Source organism: Corvus cornix, chromosome 11 (assembly GCF_000738735.6).
Source record: "Corvus cornix cornix isolate S_Up_H32 chromosome 11, ASM73873v5, whole genome shotgun sequence".
NCBI lineage: Eukaryota > Metazoa > Chordata > Aves > Passeriformes > Corvidae > Corvus > Corvus cornix.
This window is the reverse complement of record NC_046341.1, coordinates 6,217,697-6,244,677: the sequence shown is the minus strand read 5'-3', so window position 1 is coordinate 6,244,677 and position 26,981 is coordinate 6,217,697. Positions and strand designations below refer to the sequence as shown.

General features: G+C 36.8%; 1 protein-coding gene across 1 annotated transcript in view; it reads left to right on the top strand.

Moving 5' to 3' along the window:
• Positions 1-26,981, top strand: part of WWOX (WW domain containing oxidoreductase) — a 488,590-nt gene that overhangs the window by 10,642 nt on the left and 450,967 nt on the right. Inside the window, exon 5 of the mRNA XM_039558532.1 lies at positions 13,290-13,396. Within this exon, the coding sequence (XP_039414466.1) occupies positions 13,290-13,396 (107 nt within the window). The remainder of the gene's footprint in view (positions 1-13,289; positions 13,397-26,981) is intronic.

Below are 26,981 nucleotides of genomic sequence, written 5' to 3'. Positions count from 1 at the left end.
TGTGGGTGACAGCATTTTTGCTGAGGCTTCATCAGCCTTCAGAAAGAAGGTAACATTTGCTGGATTTTAGTTAGACCAGTGAATGGTCTTATTCAAGTCAAACTCTGATCATATGGGAGGAATAAAACAGACCCTTTACATACATTGAGTACTTGATTTTATTAGTGTTAGTCTGCCTGTCTTAAATATGTTCATTGTCTTTTGCTGTACTGCCTGGTGTTTGGTGGTCTAAGCCCACACATGTTTGTCTGTCAGTAAGGAATTATTCAGCTCTATTTTTGAGCTAGTTTGCAAGTTTTCCTTGAAAAATGTGCACATTTTTCTTTGAAAGCACTGTTTACTTTGTAATTTCTCTCTTCTGTTTCCACATGAAATAAGGGTTTTGCAACTGACAGGGCTTCTACAAAGGAGCTGCTCAGGATAGCCTTTGTTTCAGATTCACTTTATGATTTATTGTATGGTTTTGGAATTTCTCTTATGCTGGAACACCTGAACTTTGTCAGCATTGAAAAAGTCAGCTTGTTTTTGTTGGAGAGTTTGTTTTGGGAAAAAAATCTCAGAGAAAATACTTCAGTCTGGTTTTGGTCTGTATTGTTATTTTTCTCAATTCCATTCATATGATGATTTTAAGATTTCTTAGTGTAAACGTCTTTTTTATATGGCTTATTATGTTGAAAAAAGAACAAGGTGTTTGCTTTCTAGTAATTATCTATTATTTGCATCCTGTTTCTTACAAGAGCAGAAAAAGGGATGTGAGCTGGGGGAGCAAACTTGGACAATGCCTCTTGAGTGGTCTTTTCCCTGGTTTAGTGAAAAGAGTTTGTTGTCTGAATCAAAATTAATGTTCATAAATATGTGAAATCCTGTGGATTAATAAAACTTTTGCCTGTTTTTATTAAGAAGAATTTCTGTACGTGATTCTGTTGTAGCTCAGTGGGGCACAGAGAAAAGGAAATGCTGGATTTTGCTAAGGAGAGGCATCTCATGTTCTCAAACAGCAGAACTTGTGGTGAAGGAACTCTTACAGCCTTTGCATGGCTGGCGGTTTCCATGATGGAAGTGTTTCCTGTGTGGAGAACTGGAGTGGTGCTTATTTATGGAGGTTTGGGCTCAAAGCTTATTGTGAGGCAGACAGAAAGATCAGCAATATATAACCTTGGATTGTTTTTCTTGGCCAAGTCCTAGCTGTCCCTGAGACTGTTTTCATGGGATACTTTTGTATTTATTGGGCTTTTAAAAGCATGGATGAGTTGTTCCTTGATGTATATTTTGATTTCTTTGGGAATCTTAGGCTCCATGTATCGTGAATTACCTTACACTGCATGAGTAGCACTAACATGAATGAAAATGTTGGTGCCTGTGTAGAAGTTTTGTTGTTTGCTTCTTACTTACACTTAGCTAGTTTTTTTCCAGGCCTTTCTTTCATGGAAGTCCAAACCTTTGTAGCAGGCATGAATTTTGCTGTACCAGTTTTTTGAGGGAATGGGAGTATGGTGCTTTTCCAGAAGAGCCTGGGTCTTGCAGGAAGTGTATTTTTGACCAGAGTAGAGTATTGGGGTAATTGATGTAGAAAAGCACAATTTATGGAGTAGAATGTGCCTGTGGGGTGGAACTTTTAACTCCTCCTGTTGTGGGATGTTTGTAGCTGTCAGTCAGGGATTAGTACTGATGTAGTTTGAGCAACTAAAAAGCCACTAAAAGCTATTGTTTTTAAACTTTGCTTAATAGAAGAGGATTCTCTTTAATTTACAGTGCTGTATTCTTAAAATTTATGGCAGGTAATAATGAGTGAGTTTCCACGAGTGCCATCACTCTGTTTTAACTCTGGCTTAATATTGTGGAATATTAATACTGCTCTGCTTTACATAAGGCTCCAACTGCTTACCTGTTACATACTGTAAATATTAAGAGGTCCTCTTGGACTTCCTGTAACTTATTTTTCTTATTGAGTAGGCTGAAAAAGGTGTCAGATGTTCATACTGCTTTTTCATGTCCATTTTGATGAATCTATTTATTACTTGTGTAATGAGCAGTACACATGGTTGGTTAGCCAAGTTATTGAACTTCATCAGCCTTGGCTGAAATTCACAATGCATGTGAAACTTATAACATGTAAGAAATTACATCTGGGCTAAAAGGTTCAATAATGATTACTCCTTGTAAAGGAATATTTGCACAAAGGATGGGATTGAGCTGTGTGCCTGTGTTGTACTTTCTGGTATTCCTCTTGCAGAGGAAAAACATATTTGTAGAACAGAGAACCTTCGTAGGTGGTACTTATTTCTTGTCTCCTCTCTAAGAGCTAGAAAGACTTTTCAATTTCATTGCTTTTCTGTCGTTTGAAATATTTAATTTCACAAAGGTTCTTCTTATTATTTTATGCATACTTAATAGTGCAGAGGTGAAAAGAACTTTCGCATGATTCAATTTGTCTTGCTGCAACATTGAGATTACTCTTTGCATCATTTTGTTTCTTCCATGTTTTGAAAACTCATTGTGCTTCAAGAATTGTTTGAATACATACATGTGCATCTGTATTATTTTGGAATGCTTGTTAGATGGTGCAGAGGGACGAGGTTGCTAAATGCATTTTATTTTCTAATGACATTGTCCTCTGAGACAAATAGGGACTTTGCTAGATACTGACAACTCTAGTTACAGCCTGTAGATGTACATTAATGTGATGTTTTTGGCTTATTAACAAAAAATTTTTAGCGACTATATCTAAGTAGACCCACAAGAAGGAATCAGTATCTTATGTCCCTTTTAAGTGTCCCATGCTTGATTGAGCCAAGGTGTTACAAGGTTTTGAAACTTAAGTCTGAAACAGTAAATCCCTACCAAGAAGGAAGTGAAAGGAGACAGGTAAAAACCTGGGAAGATCAAAACCCTGAACTGATTAAAGGAGTTTTGTCTTCAGAATTTGCAAGGCCAGAACTTTGTCTGAATTAGAGAATAGGAATAGTACAGTGAGAAAGCAACTGGTCTTAAGTTCATCCTAAAATCTACAATACACAGAGTTTTTTAAAAGACAGTGTGTGATTTAGTAAAATATGTCAAATGTCACATTCTTTCAGGAGTTCCCAGGGGAAGACCCTCAAAAAGAAAAGTACTTTTGTCTTCCTTTTTTAAAATTAGTTAATGGTATTTGCAGTTTTTAGGTCACACATTAAACTCTTATGCCTTTCTCATGTTTTTATTTTTCTTCTGTGAATGGGAGATACTTTTCTTCTCCTTTTTCCATTTATTCTATTGGCTTGTCATTTTAATATGTGAGATCTCTGTAGCTTTACGTTCAGCTACATAACCTCAGTATTTTTGTTCCTGTGATATCCAGCTGCTTTTGATTTCTTGCTGTATGTTGTGGATTTCAGTACTTCATCTGTTGCTTCAGAAAACTCCCTACAGTCTGTCTTCAAATCTGAATAGTTTCATAGTAATACACTTTGTTTCCTCTCCTTCAATTAATTATGGTTACCTTAGTCACTGTTTCTAAGTTCCTGTTCTTAGTTAATATCTTCTTTGTATTAAAAATACTGGTGAACTTAGGTTTTCTGATGGTCGTTATACTTTCTTGGTAGAAATAATATATGTGTGAGAAAGGAATTGTCACAGTTCAGTTGTGGATGTATTTATTTAAATCTTGTTCATGCACTGTGACTTGAGGTTCTGAACAATGAGTGTTGCTTAGAAATTTTTCATATTTTTCCCAGGTTATGTTGTCTTTTCAGAAGGTACATTTGTGCCTCCTCATTATTTATTCTTTATCCAAGCAGCTTTAACACAATACATTCTCTAAGTGGGTTTCCTTTATTTTTTATGTGAAAATCAAAATCATAACACTTGTGGGGCATTTTCCTCTTCTGGTGATTAGGCAAAATTCTGCCTTTGTGCAAAAAATCACTGTTTAAAAGTTTTTGAGGAGGCTTGCTTATTCCCCTATATCACAAATAAATTGAAGAAAACAGTATCATGTTGTGTATTCAGAGATTCAGGAACTGTGAGAGATTCTGATCATGTTGTTCTTCTGCTGTTAGCAAGCATGAGCAGCATGTCTGGCTTCTGTACATTTGTACATTGTAGATATTAATTATGCTACTTAAGATTTTGAGAAATGTGTTATTAACCTTATTTTACTTATGGAGCCATGTATGGGTGCAGTAAATTACCTAAATTTACGGCATATGTCCATGTCCATATTCCAGTTTAAAGTGGGAGCTGGATTGTTCTGTCACAAGATAAAATACATATTTCTCTGAATGCTATTTTAATTCTTCAGCAGAGGGAGTAATTAAGATATATTAAGAGTAGAAAATATGGCAACTAGAAAAGAAAGCTTTTTCTAAAGAAAGCTTTATTTGTTTGAGTCTGTGTCCAGCTGTGAGCAGATGCTGAGGGGTATAAACTTACTCTTGCTGAAAGATTTTTAATTCTGAAGGTAAAATTGGATTATTTTGTGCCTTGCTAAGCAAAGAGGAGTGCATAAAAATGTGCATGACCTATTTGGCAGCACCCTTCTGGCATCCTGAGTGAATGAAGATTGCGATCTCTGAGAAGGTGTCTCACTGTGTCTGAATCGAATCTGTGGTCCAGGGAATAGAGCCTGGGACTTCCTGGTTCTGGTCTTGGCATCTGGCACCTTAAACACTCATCTGTAGCAAAACAAAGTTATGTATCTAGAATGTAAGGCAGAGAGAGGCTTTGTGATAGAATAGATGAAAAAACTTGGTGTGGAGTATGTAGCTGTAATTGGTCCTTGGCTTTACAGGATGGTTGTCACCGAGCTCTTGGGTGGGCTGCTGGTGTTCCAGCTGTTAGCAGATAGACTTTAAATGTCTTCTGAAAAAATACAAATTAATTTTGGTGTGGGAAGATGCATGGCATGTTTTGATGCACTTCTTGAAGATGTGGCAGAGAGGTCTTCGATGATTTTTTTTTTTATTATTTATTATTATTTTTTTATTTTTTATTTTTTTTTTTTGCCCATGGCCTTACATTGTGATTAATGACTTTTAATTCTTGCTTGTTTTCCATTCTTCTTGCTTTGTGTACAGACACTTTTTGTTAATACTGTTCTTATTCTCCATCTTTTGTTTCAGAACTCCATCTCCTGCCTTACTTTGTATGTCGGAACCACATGATGGATCATTTGAGTTACATAACAGCTTCCCATCTCCCTCTTCCCTTCGTAGTTTAAAGCGCACACAAAGGTTTGCCAGTTTTGAACTGGAGAGATCAATGAACTGCATCCTCCCCATATTCAGGTCTTTTTGCAGGATCCTCAAATGACTTTTTTATTAAAACCTTCCTTTGCTGCCAAACTAAACAAGTTGTCTTATCTCATGTGGCCCAAAGACAGTGGTGGGTGGTGACTGCCAGCAATCAGGTAGTGTTGTTTGAATTTTCAGTCTGTTCCTTTCCCCTCGATACAAATAGGACCTGGCTCTGTGTTTGATTCTCTAAGACATCTCTTTTTTTGTAAGCTGAACTGTGAGCTTTTTAGAACAGAACCTTGTTTTATTATTTATCTGTAAAATGTCTAGTGTGCATTTTAAAATATTTCACTGTTTGTGTAACTGATACAAATAAATATCAAGTTTGTTTTAAGAAAAAAATTGGTCCAATTTATGTTGTAGCACTTTCTCTGTATCTTTACATAACACTGAGCATTTCTCATGAAATGATTTTGAGATTAAAGCTGGGAGGATCTAGCACTTTAGCTGACAGCACAGTATGTCTTTTAATTATTCTGCCTTGGATGAAGTATTCCTCTTTATTGAATTTACTTCTTTTATTAACATTGCACTGTTGTACTTGCCAAAAGGAGGTTCAAAACATGCAACTAATTTTTTTGTTATGTTTAATTAGGGCTCAGCAATATAGAAACCTATGACAGTGTTGGCTAACAGAGGAACAGAAGTGTACTTGAAAAGAAACTAGACAATTTCTGGCTTTTTTCTCCATTTTTGCTTTGGTGGGAAAAACTGTTGTGTTGCCTAAAGCTACTGCTGATGCAAAGAGCAGCTTTAGAGAAGAAATGTTTGCCAACCCCATTTCTCTGAACTTGGAACTTGTTTTTTTAAATATCTGATTTAAAAAACAAAAAGCCCAGGAGACACAGTCAAAGATAAATTTTAAATTCTCTGGGAATTTTTCTGGTCATTTGTGTAAGGTTGTCTAAGAAGGTGTGTTAAAAATCATAGCAATAAGGGAGGAAAAAAGCCCCAAAGTTTTGGAAAGTAGTTGGGGGGAAATAAAAAGCAAAGACCCCACCCCTCGAAACAGCTTTTAAAATCTAGTTGATGCTGAATGTCTGATCAGACTTATGTTCCATTAGGAATGCTCTGAAGGCTCGCATTCTCCAGAACACAAACCCCCTTCAAGGGTGTGTGGATCAGGTAGAAACTGAAGTCTCTTTTTTGTTGGCCTTTGCTGCTGCTGGTGTTGGGTAAATCCTTTGGTTTGTGTGGGACTGGTAAGTTTTGTTGCCACCACCTCTCTTTAGCTCACCTCAGCTGTGCTGTTAAATAACGACGAGGCTACAGTAGCATGCACAAAAATGTTATTTATTTCCTTAATAATGTATTCAAGTTACAGTATTTATAATGAGACTGGCTTTATTTAAGCAAATGAACAAAAGAACCGGTCACTTATCGCAGAGCTGCTAAACCTTCATAATTACTGCTGAGACATGGAGTGCCCTAAATGTCACATCAAATTTGACTGCTCAGACCTGATCTAGATTTCATCAAGATGCTGGTTTGATGTTGACTTATGTTATGGGCAGATTTGTTGTTTTCTGCTACTCCAGATTTCAGTTAAATGTTTAATTTGGAAGTGTTTATTTTGCAGTAAAAATAGAAGTGGTGTGTTAACATGACTGTAGTCTAACAAAATATTTTTTTATCCCTTATGAATATAAGCATATGTAATTCTGAATAATTTAGGGTTTTTACTAAAATAAAGAATATGAGTCACACTAAAATAAGTTCTGCTTATTTTGAGACAGACTGCTCTTTCAGGTTTCTTTTAAAATGTGTGTAACTCTATTTGACTTAACTTGGTAATAATACGTTTAAATGCACTTTTAGGTGGAAAAGTTGTTTTTGTTTAGAAAATGTGAAGTTGTGTGTTGAGTTGCTTCAGATTCAGATGCCTGTCTGCCTTCATGATATGTTATCTGTTACAATGGAAAAAATTGTATGCAAACAGAAAAATAAACTCTTTAATAAATTCTCCTTAAACATTAAATGATAAAGCCAAATGCTAAACTTTGATATGTTTTTTTTAAATACAGTAATTGATTTGTGTTAGGAAAACTGGCTGACTTGCTTGCAAGAAGCCACAATGTCATTTTTAAAGACAATCAAAAGAAAACATGGATTTCTTCTATGCTTGAAGAAACACTGAGAACAAAAAGTTCAAACAGAATAATCCCCAGTTGCAGATGTGATGCTAAGATAGGAACAGCTGTGTTAATTTCTGCAACTTTTTTTAATATTGGTAAAATGCCATAGGCCAGTGGGCTTATACAATACATGTAAAAAATATTCAGTAAAAATTTGTTTGGGATTTGGTAATAGATGAAGAAAGGCAAGATGAAAAAATGAAAGCTGAGAGTTGGGGGTTTTTGCCCCCCCCTTAAAGGAGTGCATTTTATCTCAAAAGAGCTTTGGCCTTGGTTGAAATGGAAGATACAATTCTGAACCCTTTCTGACTGTGATTTTTGGTCACTGATGTACATCTGAAGCAAGGAGTAGATATGAAAGACAGGACTGGGATTTGACAGAAAATTAATTTCTTATCTCTGATTCTCCTTCTTCCCTTCAGTTTAATCCCTGCCCCCTGTTCATCTGTTCAGGCACATTACAGGACCTGCTTGTATTTAGATGACTTGGGAAGTGAAAAAAACCAACCTTGATTGGGATGTTCTGTGTAGTTTAGTATTAAATTTCAGTTTTAGTTTTGTCTCCCCTCATGTTTCCATTAGGCGCTTTTAAGACTATCTTAGTTGTAAACCACTCTGTCTCCACGTATTTTAGGGCCAGAAATTTAGTGGTTGGTGGGAATTGCCTTGACACAACCCAAGCAAGGTCTTACCCTGGGACATGACAGGTAGCTTGGCTTTGTATTTAATGTGCTGCATTCTCATTCCAGGCTCGAGCCCTTGGCTGTTATTCCAAAGTTTATATTGGATAGTAGCACCTCTGCATGGTGAAGGATCAGCAATATCTGTTTGGGTCTGCTGTGGGACCTTTGGGTAGCTGAGATACTGATCAGAGTTGGGTGAAACAACTGAAAGGACTCAAGTCCCAGCTTCCTTCATGTTATGGCATCCTAGAGTGGGGTTGGAGGGTTGGGCAGTGAACTGGAGCAGATACCAGATCTGATGGCAACCCCATGGCTCTTAGTTGCAGTGTATTTGTGATGTATGTGCCTGACATGGGCACTGTGCTGGATTTTTGCTTGCATGCAGCACCATCAGTCACAAACTCAGCTTTCTTTCCCTCAAATGATACATTTTAAATTTTTTACAGCAACAACAAGCAGCAGATATTTATAATCCCATTAATTTAAGGGTGTTTTAAAATGTTTGTTTAGTGTTGCGCTCCCTTCAGAGAAAACAAAATATTTTGGGGTTTTGTTAGTGACAACAGCAGTGCACTTACTGTTAAGAATAAATGGGCCTTGCCCAGGACAGTGAATTGCAAAAAAGTGTAAGGAGTGCATATTTTTGGGTTGGTTAGATGGAAAACAGAACCAATGCATTACTCATCCTGCTTCGTTTGGGTTGGCTTTTTCTGTGCTTCATGGCTCCAAGAAAAACACGTTTGTCCAATTTACACACAAAGGGAGAGGCAGGATGTGTCTTTCATATAACATCACACTTTGCAATGAAAAATATCAGTATGTGTCATTGCCATGTGCCTGCAAACACATGGAAACAAAGGCAGCATTAGTATTCCATGGGAATTTCTCATTTTAGATCAAGTTTCTTAAAATATCTTGGTGTTTTAGTTGCTTGAACACTTGCATTTGGAGCAAGTTGAATAATGTGTCTCTTAAGATTTTTATCCTAAATATCCGTACTGAAGCAGAGTGGATGCGGCCAAGATATTCGGATATGGAATGCGTGGTGCTTTTCTGGCTCTGAAATGTGTGAGTTTGTCAAGGATGTGATGTTTTGCACGTGCCTGTGCAAGCTCTGTTGGATGTTGCACTCTGGAACCACCAGCACAGGCAGCAGTGATCCTGCTTGCAGAAGGTTCTTCTCTAAATCACACCTCGGTGTTGCAGTATTTCAGCCTGAAAAGAAGCTTGCTTACCCAGAATTCTTTATAGCTTCATCTGTAGCACATTTGAATCTTCTTTACTCCTTTTCTGAGGAAGTGTTGAATAAGATGAAATGATTCACTGTCACTGGTGTTTAGGTCTTCCAAGTTTGAAGAAATCTAAGTGATTTCTAGGATACAAGTATCTTTTTTGTTTATATGTAGTTCTCTTGAGTCCCAAAAGTCAGAGAACAGTCTGTCTGCTGAGATGCAGAGGTGGGATGAGAGTCTGTTTTGAGTTTTAAAGACCATTTGTTGCAAGCAAACCCTGTAGGCTTTTACACTGAGAACTAAGCATCAAAGAAAGATGACATCATTGTGTTTCAAATGTGTTGTAAAGGACAGCTCCAAGGTATCCTGGAGTATTTGGGCAAAGGTAGAGAAGCTGAAGAAAACTTGCTATTGTCTGAAATGTTTTGGAATTTTTCTTCTGTATTCAAACTTCCTCATATTTGAAATAAATAAATGTTTTAAAACATGTAAAGGCCTGATGCAAATTCTTTACAGAATGTCCCCCAGTGACTGATGGACTGTATGCTGCCTGTTTAAACAAGAAATGACTGAAAAGCTTTTCCACTCAGTGAATCCCCTTCTCCATTTTACAGAGGAGGTTGCACCATTGGACAGGGCCCTGTACTCATCTGGTGTGTGTTGACACAGTGTAGTTGGCATTAATTGAGCGATGCTAACTGCTTCTTAATTGACACCATTAGCTGAAAATCTGCACCAAAATTCAGTGGCAGGAGTCGACTGTAGATAGCCAGGAACGTGAGAGTATTGAACAATCATCATAGAAGATGAAGAATGAAGTTGAGTGCTAATTTCCGGGTCTTTATGAACGAATGCTGTAAGAAAGGGCTGAAGGGTTTTAAACGTCTCTAGCAAATCCCATGGGCTTGTAGCTCTCTTGTTAGTTCTGCTCCCAGTCCTTTAGGTTAGCTGGTGATGTAGAACTGTGCCATAATGTTTATCCCCCATGTATGTCTTATTCTTAAAGAGGATTTTCACTTCTGAGTGTCGGATTAGAGCTCGTTCAGCCATAGCACCAGCAGCAAGAGTAGTTGATCTCAGCACAAACTTGAGATTTCCAGGGCAATTGCTTGAAATTAGTTTTATAAAACATTTGCTCAAAATAGTATATTTAAATACTCCATACAATGCAGTGATTACTTTTCCAAAGTGGACGTTATTTAAGTATGTTATTCTCCTGTCACATTTGGGGGAAGAGTCTCTTTTATTCCTTGTAATTGGTTGTCCTTGATGCCCAAGTCTGAAATTCTATGCTGTTTTTCTAGTGTAGTTTTTCCTACTTTTAAAACCCCCACAACTAGTGTATAATTTGTTGGCAGTGGGCTGTGCTCTCTCTTTTACCTGGGTTAAATAGCTGTGCGATAGTGCTGTGGTACAGGGAATATTTGCCACTGGAGGATATCACTTGTTTCTTGGAAAAGAACCTAATGTCATTGCTGTTAATGTCCCTTCACTGTGAAAGGGCTGTGTCACTAAGTGGTGGCAGTCTCAGATTAAGTGAAGTTTTAAGAAAATCTTTGGTTCTTTTAAAGTCCACAGAGTTACTTTTGTGGGAAGAATTAAGGTTGCTCTGGTTTCTTAATTGTGCATGTCCCTTACATAGTTATTTAGGCTTCTCTTTCTATGTAAGCCTACTGTGTTTTTTTTTAAAATGTTTTACTGTTTGGGTGTTTATGATCTTCGTGGTTTAACTTCAGTGCATGAAACCACATTCAGTGTGGATCGTGCTTTAATGGTAGTTTTTATAGAGAGGTAAGATTTTTATTCATAGAGTTTAAATGGTTCTGTACATTACTCAATCCATGTGTTAGGTTGAGGTTTTAAAATTTACTGTATATTGAAAGTATAGCTGCATTTTGCTGAAGAACAAATGCTGTTGGCAAACTTAGTTTAGCAGAGTGAATCTGACAGAAAATGTTTTCCACCCTGCTAGGAGCTTTCCCCCCTGTGTAAGCTTTTTGATACTGGAGGAGCAAAGACACATTAATTGTTGTGGAAGAACCAGAGAGCTAAAGCTGTGAAAAGACTTGGATACCGAGGTGCTTCCAAACTCCTCCTTCAGGTGTTCCAGTTAGAAGTTGCATATATATATAGGTGTCCTAAATAAAGTGCAGGAGTGTTTGTGAATGAGTTTAAAATATGTCTGATGGGGAGATACATCAGCGCTTCACCTGTGGCAGCATTCAAATGGATGTTTTTTTAGCACATGATTTCACATAAAGATCCAGAACATGTCTGCCTAAGGGTGAAGGATCATTCTTTGGAAGCTCAGAGAAGAGCAAGGACATCCTGAAGAGAAGTGCTTAACACTGATCTCCAAGTTTGCAGGGAAGAGTCGAGATAGCACAAAATGAACTAAATTCACAGCGTGTAACTTGCTTAGTTTATAATGAGAATTGAGTTATTAACTATAGGGGAGAATGGGAATAAAAGGGGAATTTATTATTTTGCAGAGTTTATTATTTTGCACAGTGTGACATGGGGTAGAGTGAGCAAAACATCATCACGCTTTGCTAATTAATCTGGTCACCAGCTCTCGATCTTTGTTTAACAATAGCAAAAACTATTCCCAGGCATTCCAACTAGTTTTTAATAATATGGTCAGCTAGTCAAAATAAGTGGTTTTTGTGCAAAACAACAAGCATAACAGCTAGCTGATAGTACCCTGGTATGTCTTATATTAGTTACATGAGAAATTCTAGTTAAATATGCTTAAAGTGGAATTAGGAACAAGGGAAATCTTTGCATATGCTGTAGCTGAATTCATGTGCATGCAATGAATTATCCAGGTAATTAAAGTTGCTTGGTGCAGTGAATGGCTTTAAAAGAGATACAGGAAAATTGCTTGGCTTAAATACCATAAGTATGTAATTGCAGAAAATTGTATAAATTTGTCTTGGTGTCTGTTGTTTCTATAATGTAAGTTATGTTTTGTGCTGTAACTGGGTTTTGTTGCTCCAGGGTGTTTTGGAAGTGAGACAGCCCATCTTAACGGGCTTTTTTGTAAACAGTTTTTAACAGGAAATCATGAACATGCTTTAAATATTATAAAGCTAAAATAAATGCCTGTTTTCTTCGACTTCTTCACATACTCAAATTGTTGGGCATTTCAATTTGATTCTTTCCTGGTTTAAGCTTTTCTAATTGAACTCATTAAGCCACACTACGCCTCTCTAGAAGGCAATTCCTGGCATTGTCACAGTTTTCCATGGAGATGGACACCCTGTGATACCGCTGAGTGCATCACAAATATGTAGTAGCTCACTCCTGATAGAAACCCAGGTTCTGGCTCAGTTCTCTGCACTTCATGGGCATTCTTCTCTCCCCAAAAGTCTTCATCTCCTGGTGTAAATTCTCACAGATTTTTTCCAATTAAATGAAGCTTACTTTGGACCAAGTTCTATGGAGCTTTTCATTAGTGAATTGAACAGTGAACCAGAATATTTGGTTCCCCCTGCCACTGGTGGTCCTCAGATTGATGACTTTGAGGCTAACTGTGCATCTAAAGAGCCCTGAGCTCAGTTTTGGATACTCTGACACTTCCAGTGTGAAGTTGCCAGGCACAGTGGCTCTGCAGTCTCTCTGTATGGCATGTTGTTCACAGTCAAACAGGGAAGGGGCAAATACAATCCTGCTCTTGGAAGAGCTGAGGACAGTGGTAGGCAGAGAAGCTGAATCTGTTTTTTGAAGATGCCAAACCTGTTTTGCACAAAATTTATACAATTACTGTCCAAAAGACCTGATCAAATTGAAGTGTCTGTGTTTCTTCATGTGTGCTGTTAAAAGCTGAGTCCAGGTGACTGTCAGGTTGTCACACTGCAGGTAAGCCTAACTGTACTTAAATGTGTGGCTCGTGTTTTCAGGTAATTTTATAGCTCTGTGTTGCTACTGGGATCTGTTTCTGATTAGGACAATGTTTTATCCTAGGTTTTGAAACTGCCAAGTCCCTTGCACTGCATGGGGCGTGTGTTATCCTGGCCTGCAGAAGTCTGGCACGAGGCAACGACGCCGTGCAGCGCATCCTGGGGGAATGGGTGAGTGATGCACACAGTGCCCAGCACAGAGCTGGGCTTTCCAAGATGTGAAGTCTTCTGTGCAGTGCAAGCAGTTAAACAGATACAGCACTGCCATGCAAGAATCTGAGGAAAAAGTAATTTGTCTTATTTTGTAACACCCTGCTCAGTCGCTGGTACATGGGTGGTAGAGGTTTTTCATTCCTTATGAGTGTGTTGGACTGCAAGGCCTGATGTGCTGTTGTCCATGGTACCTGTGGATGCTCTGTAAGGGAAAAAAATGTTTGGAAGAACCCCTAAGGCTTGGTTGGTAAGAAAGAGCATTTCCAGAACCAAAGTGAACAACTAACTGAAGGAGGATGGACACAGTCCTCCAAAACAGCCACTGTCTTGCCCATAGCTTTTCCACAGTGAGAGATTTCAGAGGGACATTTTTGTACTTATCAAACACAAGAATATTTCTCCTTTTCTCTCTATCAGGCCCAGCAGCCCTGCTGCCAGGCAGTCTGTCCCAGTGGTTTTTCCTTCCATCTTCTTCCCACTTTCTTTCATTTTTCTCCCATTTTTGTCACACAAACATGAGCTTTTCAGTCCCATCTATGCCCTTGTTGCTCTTTGACTCCTAACTTCTCTGATCCCCATTTTTTTAATGATCTCCTAAGGCCCTTAGTAAAATATATTCAGTTGTCTTAATTTATTCCTCCCACAATCATTTACTGGCTAGCAAGGATTGCAGGCTACTTTTGTCTGAGCTTGCTGGGACTGCTAACTTACAGGAGAGAATGTGGTGACATCTCTACACTTAAATGAATAAAAGACCAAAGGATCAGATTCTTGGATTTTTATTTCTTTCCAGCTAAAATTAGTGATGAGTGTTTTGCTTTTCTTTCCTGAGCTCTCTCTCAAAGTACTTCAGCTGCTCCCAGATGACATGGGAGAGCACTCAGTAGTATTAATATTTTCATATAATTAATCTACAGATAATTATAATATTTATTAATGCAAAACAAACGGTACTTATTTACACATATTTCCAGATAAGTGATGCTTACAATATTGCTAAGTTTTGTAACCACAAGTTTCATGAAAAAACAGTCTTTGGACTTAGGCCTTTTTCTCTTGCCCAGATCATATGAATGATTTACAGTTAAAGGTTGGTTGGGTAAAATGTCTTCCTTGCTGCTTTCATCCCATTAAAGCTCTTTCTCTCTCTTTTTTTTTTTTTTTTTCCTTAGTTTCAATAGCATGGAATTCCAAGAGAATTCCAACAGAGGCCAGCATAGTGTCTGTTCTCTTTCAATAGAACTGGATTTGGTGATATTCTGTTTTTGAATTTGATAGTCCCAGTCCAGCTAAATATGGCTGTTTATATGGGTTTTATCTAACTAAAATTAGGCAGTGGTGAGCACCTTTTATTTGAAAAATATCCCATTACCCCCTTAATCCTAACCATATCTCTGAGCATTTTGAAGACAATGGGAGTTCAGAATACTTGGCTTAATACCTGCATTATCTCACCAAAAGTTAATGAGTTGTTAATTGAATGAAGAACATTGAAGGTCAAATTACTTCAGAAAGACTACATTTATTTACTAACAGTTTTCAAATTCTAATTGTTCAGAAAAAGAGTCTCATCTGTAAACTGGGTAGCTGGAAAACCTTCAATGCATCTTTGTAATGGCTTTGTTGTTGTTTATTGAGAGGGACTAATTAACTTTGATTATTGCACTAATATTATGGCACTTTGACAGTCCCTCAGATTTATGACTCTGGGAAAATAAACAAATGAAATGCAGGTGCTGGAGCAGAAAGAATAAGTTATTACTGAACTTTAATTACTTGGAGTGTGTAACCAGGAGAGAATTAGTTGATGAATTACAAGATGCTTAAAATTTACATCAAATTGTAAGCAATCTTGAGGAAAACAAACACAAAAACCCGCCCCAAAATCAGTTACTGAAAACAGAGACAAAGATTAATTTGATTGATTTGCTTCTAATATTAAAATATTGATGTAAAATATTAATTTTTAGCTTATAGGTGTAACTACAGGAAGTTGTTAATTGAAAATTCTTTCCTAAAAATGAAAGAGTTTAAAAAACTATTAACAACCTCTGCATATGATTCAGATGAATTCTCAATATGTAGCTGCAACTGTTCTGCTAGAAGGAACTTAAAAGCGTGCACAGAATTTTGTCTCCTCTGTTCCTAGGGAAAGCAAAATTATTGAAAGGAAATTGATTTATTTTTCAATTTGGAATCAATTTAAAGAAAAATACAGCTGATTAGGTTGCAGCCTTACAAAGCCTCGTGTTGATGGTATTCAGGTAGTATTTTCAGTAGGAATAGTGCTACCTACTTGTTTTATGTTTTCCTGTAAATCTTTGAGATTAAGTCTCTGAGCTGCACTATAAATACAATGTTCCTCCAGTAACTTGAGGGGTAGAAATTTGATAAATATGTTCCTACTCTTCAGCTGCGTTCCCAAACCTCTTTTAATTTGCATGAAATATGCTCTTATAACAAAAAAAACCCCAAACCATTGCCAAATTGAGTTCTAGTGTGTTTACCTGTCCTAAGTGTGGAGTTTTACTACTGTGGTGTAATATAACTGGTATTTCTATTAAAACATGTATATTACCAAAAGCACTGTGTACCCCAAGCTGACTTTTCTGTGGGACAGTATCCTTTAGTACTCAAGGTTTAGATGTTGTTTCCTTTTCCATTCTTCATTCATGCAAAAGAGTTCCACATACTTTGCTAGAAGAGAAAATAATTAAAAGTGTGCAACAAAATTTTGGTACAATTATCTAATTGATGGTCTGTATTAACTAGAACCTGCAGCATATATGGAAAAAACTGTAATTCTTAAAAACCCAACCACCTCTTCTGCCAAACCACAACAAAACAAACCAAACCCAAATAAAACCTAGTGTAATGCAGCATTTGAAAATAAAGTACACACTACATAAAACAACAGTACTAAGGAAAACCACCCAGCTCGTTCCCTTAGTGAGTCTGTTTGTGACATCCCTGTCTGGAATGCCACAGACTGAGTGTCTGCAGAAACACAGCTCTGCTCTGGGCCTGTTGTACTGTGAAATAAGTTGTTAGGCAAAAAATGCAGTTTCAATTTGCTTGTAGTGAAAGCTGAAAATCAAGTTTATAAAGACAAAATGGGACGGCTAAATGGCTTGGGAAAATCCAATTGTTTAGATTTAGAGAAAAAGCAGGAATAATGTGAGAAAATAAGATTTTTTTCAGATTAGCTGCCATTATGTTTAAAAAGCAAATGCAAACTGATCTTAACTGGTTGTTGTAGACAAATTTAGAGAACTTTGTTTGTAACAATTTATGCCCGAAGAGCTGTTTTATAGGGAGTTTGAGCCATTTGAGTAGGGATTACCCATATAAAGTTGCTAATTACTTTGGTTAACTGACATTTGTTTTCAACCTTCAGTATTCCAGTTATTTTCTTTCTAGACTACAGTAGAATTTTGCTAATATTGCCAATAAAGGGTAATTGCCTTGTGTAAAGCATTGTGACAAGTTTTAGTGTGACTGGTCTGGCTGGTCTATCAAATATAATTTTTATGGAGGGGTATGGTTGATTGTATTGGTGCAATCTAATGTTTATACACGTGCATATATATAGACAGGGAAAGGAAGAGAAAGTATGTAAAGGCAGCAGATAAAAAGAGAGATCAGTATAGCTTTACATTTGATATCTTGAAAATGAGTGTTCATGCACGATGACGTTCAATATCAATTTAAAACTGTTTGATAATTTCTTGCTCGGAAAAGAGGAAATTAGAATTCTAGAGTTATGATTCATTTTAATCAGAAAGAAATTGTCAAACATAAATCTCTCCTTGAGTAGTGAAAAGGCCTGAAAGCAGCCAAGAAAAATATCAATACTTTGCAAAGGAGGAATGATTGTTCCAATTCGTGGCTTAATTGACTTTGAGGCTTAATGAAAAACACTACAGTGCTGTTTGTACACACAGTTGCTCTGACGAACGTGGAAATCTATGCTCCAGGAAGAGAGGCTAGGTAATTTATTTTACATTATTATTGATATAATTTTCTAATTGAGTATGAGCAGAATGTTTGGATAAGACTGCGTAGCTCCAGATGTTAGTGGTATTCTCAAGAAAATACTTAAGAATATGAATGAATAAAATATTTCATAAATCACAGCTTTTCTTGCCAAGAAGCTCTCATTTATTTATTCCTGTCAAATAGTCTTTGAAGTAGATATTAAAAGATAAATTGTAAGTTTAATATTTCATAAAAAGTATAATGTTTCTTTGGTAATTATTCCTCAGTGTTAAACCTACAGCTACATTAAAGGTTAGATTAAATTGTAAAAAGAACATTTGAGTTTGCTTTTTAAGTAGAGACTTACAAGGTAGAGATGTGACAAGAGAAGAGAAAAGCTATGAAGAAAACCAACCAAACAAACGTGACTCCTTGCTGTATTCCTTTCCCCTGAAGTATTCTTCACCAAAGGAGTGATTTATATTCTTGCTGATTAAGTAACTGAATGAAATTAAAACCTGATTAGTGAGTCTTTGTATTCCAATTGTGATCTTATAAAGTGCAGAAAGACAAGAAGCAATCTGGGCACATTTACCAGACCATGGGCTGCAGTTTTCATGTGGTCATTGTGTGTGCTTCCCCCTTGAGGAAGGGGCACTGTTTTCCTGTGTAGTGTTTTGTCTCCACTGCTGTCCTTGATTTAGAATTTTTTGTAAACCTCCTCATGGTTAGTGACAGGTTTTCATTTATGGGAAAAGCTGAAGACTGCCTAGAAGATGGTTTTGGAGACGTAGTAAATACTGACTGAAGCCACAGTCTGTTAGTACAGAATCAAAGGGTTTCAAAGTGGTGCTAAATAAAAGCTCTTAAAAATAATCTTCAAAATAGGAAGTATTTCAGAACATCCTACAAGTAAAGCACACACATTTCTGTGAGAATATTACTTCCAATATTCTGTTACTGTTTTGTAATAAAAAATTGTCTTGTTTCAAAGCAAGATATCCTAAACTATGTCTTGCTGGCTCACAGGCCATCACAGTGTAATATACAATTAGAAAAGCCTGCAATATATGGACATATTTCATTTTCCAATGCATAAGCCATGCCCATGCTGAGCAATGAAGTTAGAAGTAGTTATCCAAACCTTGCTGGGGGGAAAAGGCCTTGCAGGAAGGGGCAGTATCTTGTATTAAATGAATTGGTAATGCAATAAAAAAAAAATCTGCATCAACTTGTCTCACTTGCAGCTGTGAACACTCCAACTAAAGAATTATTGCTTCTGCTGACTATAAGGTTTTTTTTGATTCTTAAAGATGTGATCCAGATTTTTCTGAAATGAAGGGATCTTTTAATTAACTAATTGCAATGCAATCAGACCTTATGTTACTCGTGGAGAACTGACAGTATAAACATTAACCAGTCCTGGTACTAGTAACAACTCATTGGGACCAGATTTTGGCCATAATGTTTAAGGATTCAGTAAGTTTCTGTGAGTAATCTGCTCAGTTGAGAAACCTTTAAGAGAGTGATGTGTGCTGCAAAGCTATTTTCCAAATACAGATGCTTAAAGATCCCCCCCCATGAAGTTAAAAACATGGAACAATATAATCAACATTTACACGGATGGATTGTTGAGGTATTTTTTTTTTTTTGTACACCATAAACATATGGCATGAATTTGATTTCATTACAGATGCTGAGAAAAGGGAAAGGCAAATATTTATATTACATTCATGTTTTACAGTAAAAACACTGTTCAGTTTGTTTATACAGTTCCACTGTTACAGTTTTTATGGTTAGTAATGAAACTGCTGTAAAACAGAGTCTGAATTATATAGCAGATGTGTAAAGCCTCCAACTTTCAGGGCTGCGCATCCTCCTGAATACTGATACCAGTTACTCAGAGAGTTGATGTACTGCCTACAGCTGACCTGTTTCAGACTTACATCTTAACTGCAGTTAGCTCTGCCCTGGTACTGTATGGATACATACAACTGATAGAGTTTTATTATTTATTATGACAAAGCAACTAGCCAGAGAGGGCAGCGTGCCCAGCACCTCACAGGGTGCACTGGCTGCTGCTGCTGCTGCAGGAACAGGGTTTATTTCCACTGGGGAGATGTTGCTTTTAACAGCTTTCAACCCCCAAACCTGAGATAACCCTTAGACCTTGACCCTTGCCCAAATCCAAGAGCAAACCCTAAATCCGCTTGCAGCCCAAACCTGTCAGCACCCAGGTGTGTATGAATTCATAACGCTGTACACAGCTGATAGAAACTGAGCACTCCCATAGCTATGAGGTTGTAAGGTTTCTAACATAGGAAGACAATTTCCCATGATTTCCTTCAGTAAAGAATTGTCTTTTGAGTTGACTAAATTACTTCTACTCTCATAATTCTCTTCACCTTCCAATATCTGTTACACGTGTCTTAAAAAAAGTTTCTAAAATGTAACTTTGAAAGAAGTCACAGTATTTTACTATTCCTTAATTTTTTTTCCTCCAGTCAGCAGAATTTTATACATAGAAATGTTGAAGTGATCTTTTTTGGTAATTTGTTTCTTTAGCACAGCCCTGCTGTTCTTAATCTGGAAATGTGAGGCACAAAATCCCTACCATGCCTAAAGCTTTATAATAATACTACTTAAATGCAGTTTGAGCTTTTTAACAAAAAAAAAAATTTAAGACCCCTCCCCCCAAGACAGTAACAGACCTCAGGATAACCCCTTTTAAAACTGCACTTCATGCTTGGTCTTCAATTAAAAGTCACTAGGAGACACTGTGTACTCAACTATATCACCAACCTGTCTGGGGATGTCTGTCTTTATAAAAAAGGAGACTTTGTACATTGGCTTCAGTGTAGCTTACAGGATGCAAAGTTTGGGCTTTCTCTGATAATTTATATATTTAGTGCAACTTGGGTTTGGTCTTTCCCTGAACCTTTCTCTCTCTGAATGTGTTTTATAAAACTATTTAAAGTTGCTGATGTTGAAAACTTATTTACTATAGTCCAGATAGATGTGTTCTTACACAGAGTGAGTTCTGCTGTCACTGGATTTCTAGTTGTCAGTTCTGGGAGAGGAGGAATTAAAGTGTCTGGATATATATTCTTTTTTAAACCATCTTCACAATTAATCTGATTGTAACATAAGCTTGTAATATATTCCATTAATGAAGAAGACAAGCTTAGCTTATGGTAAATACAGTACTAAGTGTTTATAGTGCATTTCATATTTTACATGATTCCCTTTATAATTCTGCTTATCTTTTCATTCTAATTCCCTAAAGGATGTATAAAAGAACCCCTAAAGAGAGTAATTACTGCTCTATTCCTTAACCAAGGCTCCTTTTGCAAAACGAAATCTGAGCAGCTTTTTAAAGAAGGCAGTTTTAAATAAAAATGCAAATAAGCTGCTTTGTAACCACATTAATTACCCACCTAGCCTCTTATTACCGTGTTTGTATTGTTTGCAAACACTATTTACAGTCGTGTGGAAATTACCATTGCTGGGCTGGAGGAGCTGCTGGTGGTGGGTTGTGCTTTGGAACCAATTAGAGTGAACCCTGTGTGCAGCGAGGCTCGGGGGAGCAGGAATAGCCTTGCACTGTCAAACCACGGCATTAACTGGGCTGCACAGGCACTGCCTTGTAATTATAGCACTGCTCCTCTTCTGCCTCTGCAATGAGTTTCATTCTCTGCATTTTAAAACTAAACAGGCAGTGGTGTATCTTGCGAATGATTTAATGTGCACTCTGATTATTTTTTTTTGGTGGAAGTCGTGGTGAAATCTGGTGGGTCATTTTTGTCCCCAGATTTGTTGCTTTAATTTTATAAAAAGTAAACAAAAGCCTCATGCTTATGTTCAGGATCTTACACATTTTCATGTAATTAGGTTTTCATATGAAACCCCCAACTTTATTAGTTTATTTCATTATCAGAAGTGAACAGGATGGAGTATCTGTTGGTATTGCAAGCAGTGTGTTAGTGGGCAATAATTGTAGCTCTTCCAACGTTTTGTAGAAACAGAATGCTTCATAACAAAACTGAGTCTTGCTTGTTAAGTGCAGTGCACACTTGTTGCTAACCTGGTGTGTGTTGTGTTCTTGTCTTGGTTTTCTCTGTCACCATTGTGAAATGGGCCTTTACCCTAAGAATTGCCCAGAAATTAAAACAAAACCAAAGAGGTGACTCAGCATTCGTGGTTTTAGACTTATGGATGTTTCCACATCCCAAAGAATTTGATTTGATGGGTCATAGAGTCTGCAATGTGAAGAATCAGTTCTTTAAGATTTGTTTTCATAGGCTTGTAACCAGTCTGACAACAGGGTAAATGAATCTTTTGAAGTACAGAAATATATTTTGTTTGAGCTCAGTGCAGGGAAGGAAAGGTAGAGAGATTTTCTTCCTACTTGTGGATCTGCAGTGCTGTGAGAGTGTGATAATGTTTAAAGGATACTTGACGATAAACCCAAAAATCTTAAGGTCCTACTGTAGCACTAAATATAGTAGAGCAGGAAAATAGTAACTCCAGGATGGTGTAGTACAACTGCAGAATTGTTATGCATTAAAAAGAAGGGAAAAAAGAATAAAAAGTGATTGCTGGATCACTTGAAGTTTTAACAGTGACAAGGGACTAATGTGAGGGCATCAAAAGAAGCACTGACTTGTTTCATGATATACAGTAGCTTATAAAACTGAAGATAATTATCAGGCTTATATGACTGCAGAGCAGCATAAGTGACATAAAACAAGCATAGCTGGAGCTCAACAGAAATGTAGGAGATGTATTGAAAGCAGACTTGCTGAGTAGAGTGCTTAAAAAGTACTATTAATTTATGTGCTTGTCAATTATATCTGTAAATCTTTTATTACTATAAAGCACCATACTTTTTGTTGATTTACTGTCCTTTCTAATTTCTTCTCATCCTTTAATTCCCTTTTATCTTGATAATCACGTTTGGAGGTGGTATGCTAAACTTTTTCTTTCCTGTATTTCATTTGAGGTCACTGAGACGGAGCATTAACTTCAACAAGAAACTTTGCTTATCAAATAAAAATATGGAATTAATACAGCAAAATGAATATTTGGGGTAGTTTTCATTACTTTGTTTTTACTGGAGCCAGGCAAAATAAGCTTTGAACCAACTTTCCAGTCAGTGGGCAGAACTGAAGAGACTTTAGGCTCTTTGACATCAGAGAACCCTTGAGAGTAGGTGGGAAAGAAAGTACAAGACCCAGTTCAGGGAAAATTTCAGTCTGCACTTGTGTTCTGCTTTGGGTGTTGAGACTTCTCACTGAATTGTTACTCTGCTGTGTAGAAGGACCTGCACACTGCCTGTAGCTGCAAAACAGGACATCATGAGATCTGAATTGGTGGTGACCCTCTCTGCGATGTTTATGGCTTGTGTGGTCAGGGAGCTTTAACATTTTCCTCAATTATACCAGCTTATAAGTTTTAGGAACTGCTCACTAATATAGTCATGTTTAACATGCTATGGTTACAAACAAAGACATGAATGTATGTGCTCATTTCTAATTAATTTGTGTAATTATGTTTTATAATCTAGGTGTTTGCAAAGCAGAACATAGTACACCCCATTTACTGTGTGCTGTAGCTAATAAAAAATAATAGAATGAAATAAATCTTGAAACTAACTTTAATTGTAAGTATAGATTAGTTGTAAATTGTATCTTTGTTATGTTTATTTTTAATTCTGCAGTGTTGCAGGTTTGTAGAACATCCCAATTAGTGTAGTTATTCTCAGTAATGATGAGTTAATTGCTGTAAATGCTGAATGTTATTTCTGTGACAATTTAAATACAGTACTGAGATACTTTTTTAAAATGTAGGACTACAAATAAAGGGAAAAAGGAAATGGTGGCAGTAATGAGACTAGTTAGTTTGATGAAGTTTTTTTCAGCATTCAAAGTGATAATCTAGATAAGATGATTAAAAATACATGAAGAAGAAAGAAATATAACAATTAAGAATAAAATCTTGGCATCTCAGCTAATACCATTATAAATACGGACACAAATAAGGCAAACCTGTGTATTTCACTGTGCACTTAACTATTAATTAAGAACATTTGATTGAGTTCATCTGAAACTGATTTCTGTTCTTGCAATGCTGTTTTTCTCTTGCCAAAGCCTCTCTGGCTGCACAGCTCCTCTCGTGCACATTGGTAGCCCTCCATGTGAGCAGTGCTTCTCTGCTATCTAAGGCAGTAAGTGTTGTCAGGTTTGTTTTTGTGAATATGTTTAAAGAGTAGAAAATGCCTCTAGCTTAAAAGAGGAGTGTTTTCCCTTCTGATGAAGAGTAGTAAATCCTCCCACTTGGAAAGCTGTGTAGTATACCTGTGAGAAATGAGCTGATCCACGATGTTTCCTTGAGCATGCATGCTGTAAGAGATATTAATAGCTTCCTTCAGCAGTGTCCCACTTAGAGGAACTTTGAAATGAAATATTTCATTCTGTCCTGGTTAAATTAACCTTACATTTTCCTATGAAATGGCATGACTACCTAGAGAAAATTTGAAGTGTACTATGTACATTCACACTGCAGGGGGGAAAATGGTATCCAGGGTAGTATTTATGCATTAAATATTTACTTTTCAATTCAGGATTGGTTGTCTCTCAGTGGAGTGCAGATTTGGTAATGGAAACCGGTGCCATGTACGTCTTTGTTTGATGACCTTCTTAAATAATCAGAGAAATCTTAAAACTCCTTAAGACAGTTGTTGTGACGTAAGTGATAAGCTGGATTTTTACATTCAAAAGACTTTATAAAGCATCAGCAGAAATCTGTTCCTCTAATTTCTAAGAGTGGTGCAGTAAGGGAAAAGCTCTTCCACTGCTTTGGGGGAGTTTTTGGAGCCTTCTCCCACACCAGGAATTCACTGAGGGAATAAGGCTGAGAACAACAATGCACAAACCTGAAAGTCCCAGACATTCAGGTTCATCTGTTTGGTCCTGTTATGACAGAAATCATTACAAGTTTGATAGATTTATTTATAAAGACTTGCTTCAATATTTAAAGTACATCTATTCCAACATTCCTCATTTCAAGCTCTGCTGTGGATCAAGATGAAAGAAAAATTAAATTGTATATTGAAGAGCTGTTAATTGAACTGCACTGCATTTAGCAAGGGAGCATCAGCTTCAGGCAGTCAATACTACAGAGAATTTTTAATGTACTGTATCACTAGATTGTCAGTTTGTATTGGAGAATGCAAACAGACTGCTTCGACTGATGATAAAGCCCTGGAAACTTTTAAGTTGTTGAGGGGAGAAAATGTTATTTTGCTTTGATATATTGTGACAAAGTTGTTGATGGAAGCAGGAACAACATTTTTTTAGGTGAATATTATTTGAGTATCAAATTCTGATTGCTGGGTATTCATTCTTTTAGTGGGTAAAGGCTGTGTGCTGATTTTTTCTTTATGGGAGAAAACCGAGTTCCACAGAACTCTTGGACTCGCACAAATGGTACTTTACAATTTGAGCAGCTCTGAAAGTCTCATTTAAAAATAGTTCTCTCCAGATATAATTCTAAAAAATAGCATATCAAAAAGCTTTAGAAATGCTTTAGAAAAATGTTATCTCTTTTTCCTAAGGCAGTGTTAATTTCTTTTGTAGTTAATCTTTTGTGCTGGAATTTAGTACATTTATAGTTAAAGATTCTTTTTAACAGCTAAATTATTTAAGCACGTCTTCTGGGGTAACATGGTCTGTTTGGTGTTAAGTATGAAATACTTTTTATTTCATTTTCTTCACTGATAAAAAGGAAATAACTAGAGGCATTTGTAGAACCAGAACAGATTTAGGACTATGGTGTTAGATTAAAGATGTACTATTCTAAGACATAGCTTGTTATAGTTGTCATACTTTGGGATAAAACTCTTCCTTTTGGTGTTCCTTACAGGGCTTAAAGTTCACCTTCAGAAAAAAACAAAGCAAGTCTGAAACTTGTGAATAATTTTTAGGTGTCAGTCTGTGGTCTTTTCCATAAATATGGTAGGTCTCAAGTAAGTGGTAAAGCTCAAAAATGCCATACATTGCTGGTGCATTGTCTTCTCTTGGAGCAGAAAGGTTTTCCATAGAAGTTAGGCTAAGTCTGGTTCATCTCTTGTGCCTCTATGGCATCTGAGGAGACTGGGAATGGTTTTTTTTTTTTTCCAACACTCAAATATTATGTAGTAGAAGAGAGTTTCCATTTGTATAAAGGAAGAGTCTTCATTAGTATGAAATCATGAATGGCTTCAAAAGGCCTCATTTCCCCATGGTACTGAAGTCTCACCAAACTGGTGAAAATCAAGTGACTCCAAAACCAAAACAGAAGAGCAAAATCAACTCTCTGTAAGTACCTGAGTTTGCTTCATTGGTCTGGGGTTCTACAGCAGAGAAACTGTAGAGCTTTCTGCAGAGCTGGCAGCTGTTTGGGGAGGTCAGAGATATTTAAACAGATTTCATCCTGTAGCTCCTCACCCTGGTAGGCTGATGTTGCTGAAGTCAGAATGGACATTGCTTACATGCTTGTCAACTTACTGTTGCATTTCCCAAATTTTTCTAGTGGTTTCCCACTTAATAAAGTCTTGGAATATTTCTTTCAATGTGAAAAACTGCAAGAAGGGAGATACTGCATGTTCTGAACACCCTGTTATTTTGCTTTAGATATCAAAAAGTTAGGGTCCAGATCAAAGGTGTGTATTTGATTTAAAGAGTATCCTGTAAATATTTCAACTTAGCCTGGTGTGCTACTAACTATATTTTTTAGAAAGATTGTAAGTACTGAAATACTACACTTAAAAGCTGTATACCCCCCTCCCCCCAAATTAATATCAGAAGGTATAATTTTAATAGTCAAAATGATTGTATGCAATTCAAGTTAAAATCATTGTGTTGTATGAATATTACTTTGAATATTTGCTTGAAACAGTAATGTATGGCAACATATTCAGTGACTTTGCTACACTTGTCTGAGACAGTGTTTGACAACCTGAATACACGTGGTAATGTTCAAGAACACTTTACATGACAGCTTGACAATCAGAATAATTAAGAGAATTGTCCAAAGCTCTGGTAAATGCTGTTAATCAGAGGTCAGCTTGAAATCATGCAGAAATAAGCTGAAATTCTTCAATTTTATTTTTATGTAGGAAAATCCTGTGTTGTCTGTGTATTGAGCAGCTGTCTGATATGAGGGCCTGATTCTGAGAGCCACTGTAACAGATTTAGTGTAGGATACACGGATAAATCCATTAATGTAGCTGGAAATTTACAAAAAAAATGTAATTGAGATGACCAGCAACACGAGGTCTCCACAATGTGCTCTGTTTTATTGTTGGAAGAATGGAAACTTTCTTTCTGTGGAGCAAGGCTAGGTTGGGTGGCTCTCCTGTGACTCTAAGGTAGTTAAAGTTTAAATGTTAATAGGCTTCAAGAAGATGTGCATGCATGTTTTCTTTTTCTTTTTTTTTTTTTATTAGACTACCAGTTAATTTGTGAAAACTCCTCATCTCCAGGCAATCTGATTTAAAAAATGGTATGTTTCCTGTTTCTTTATG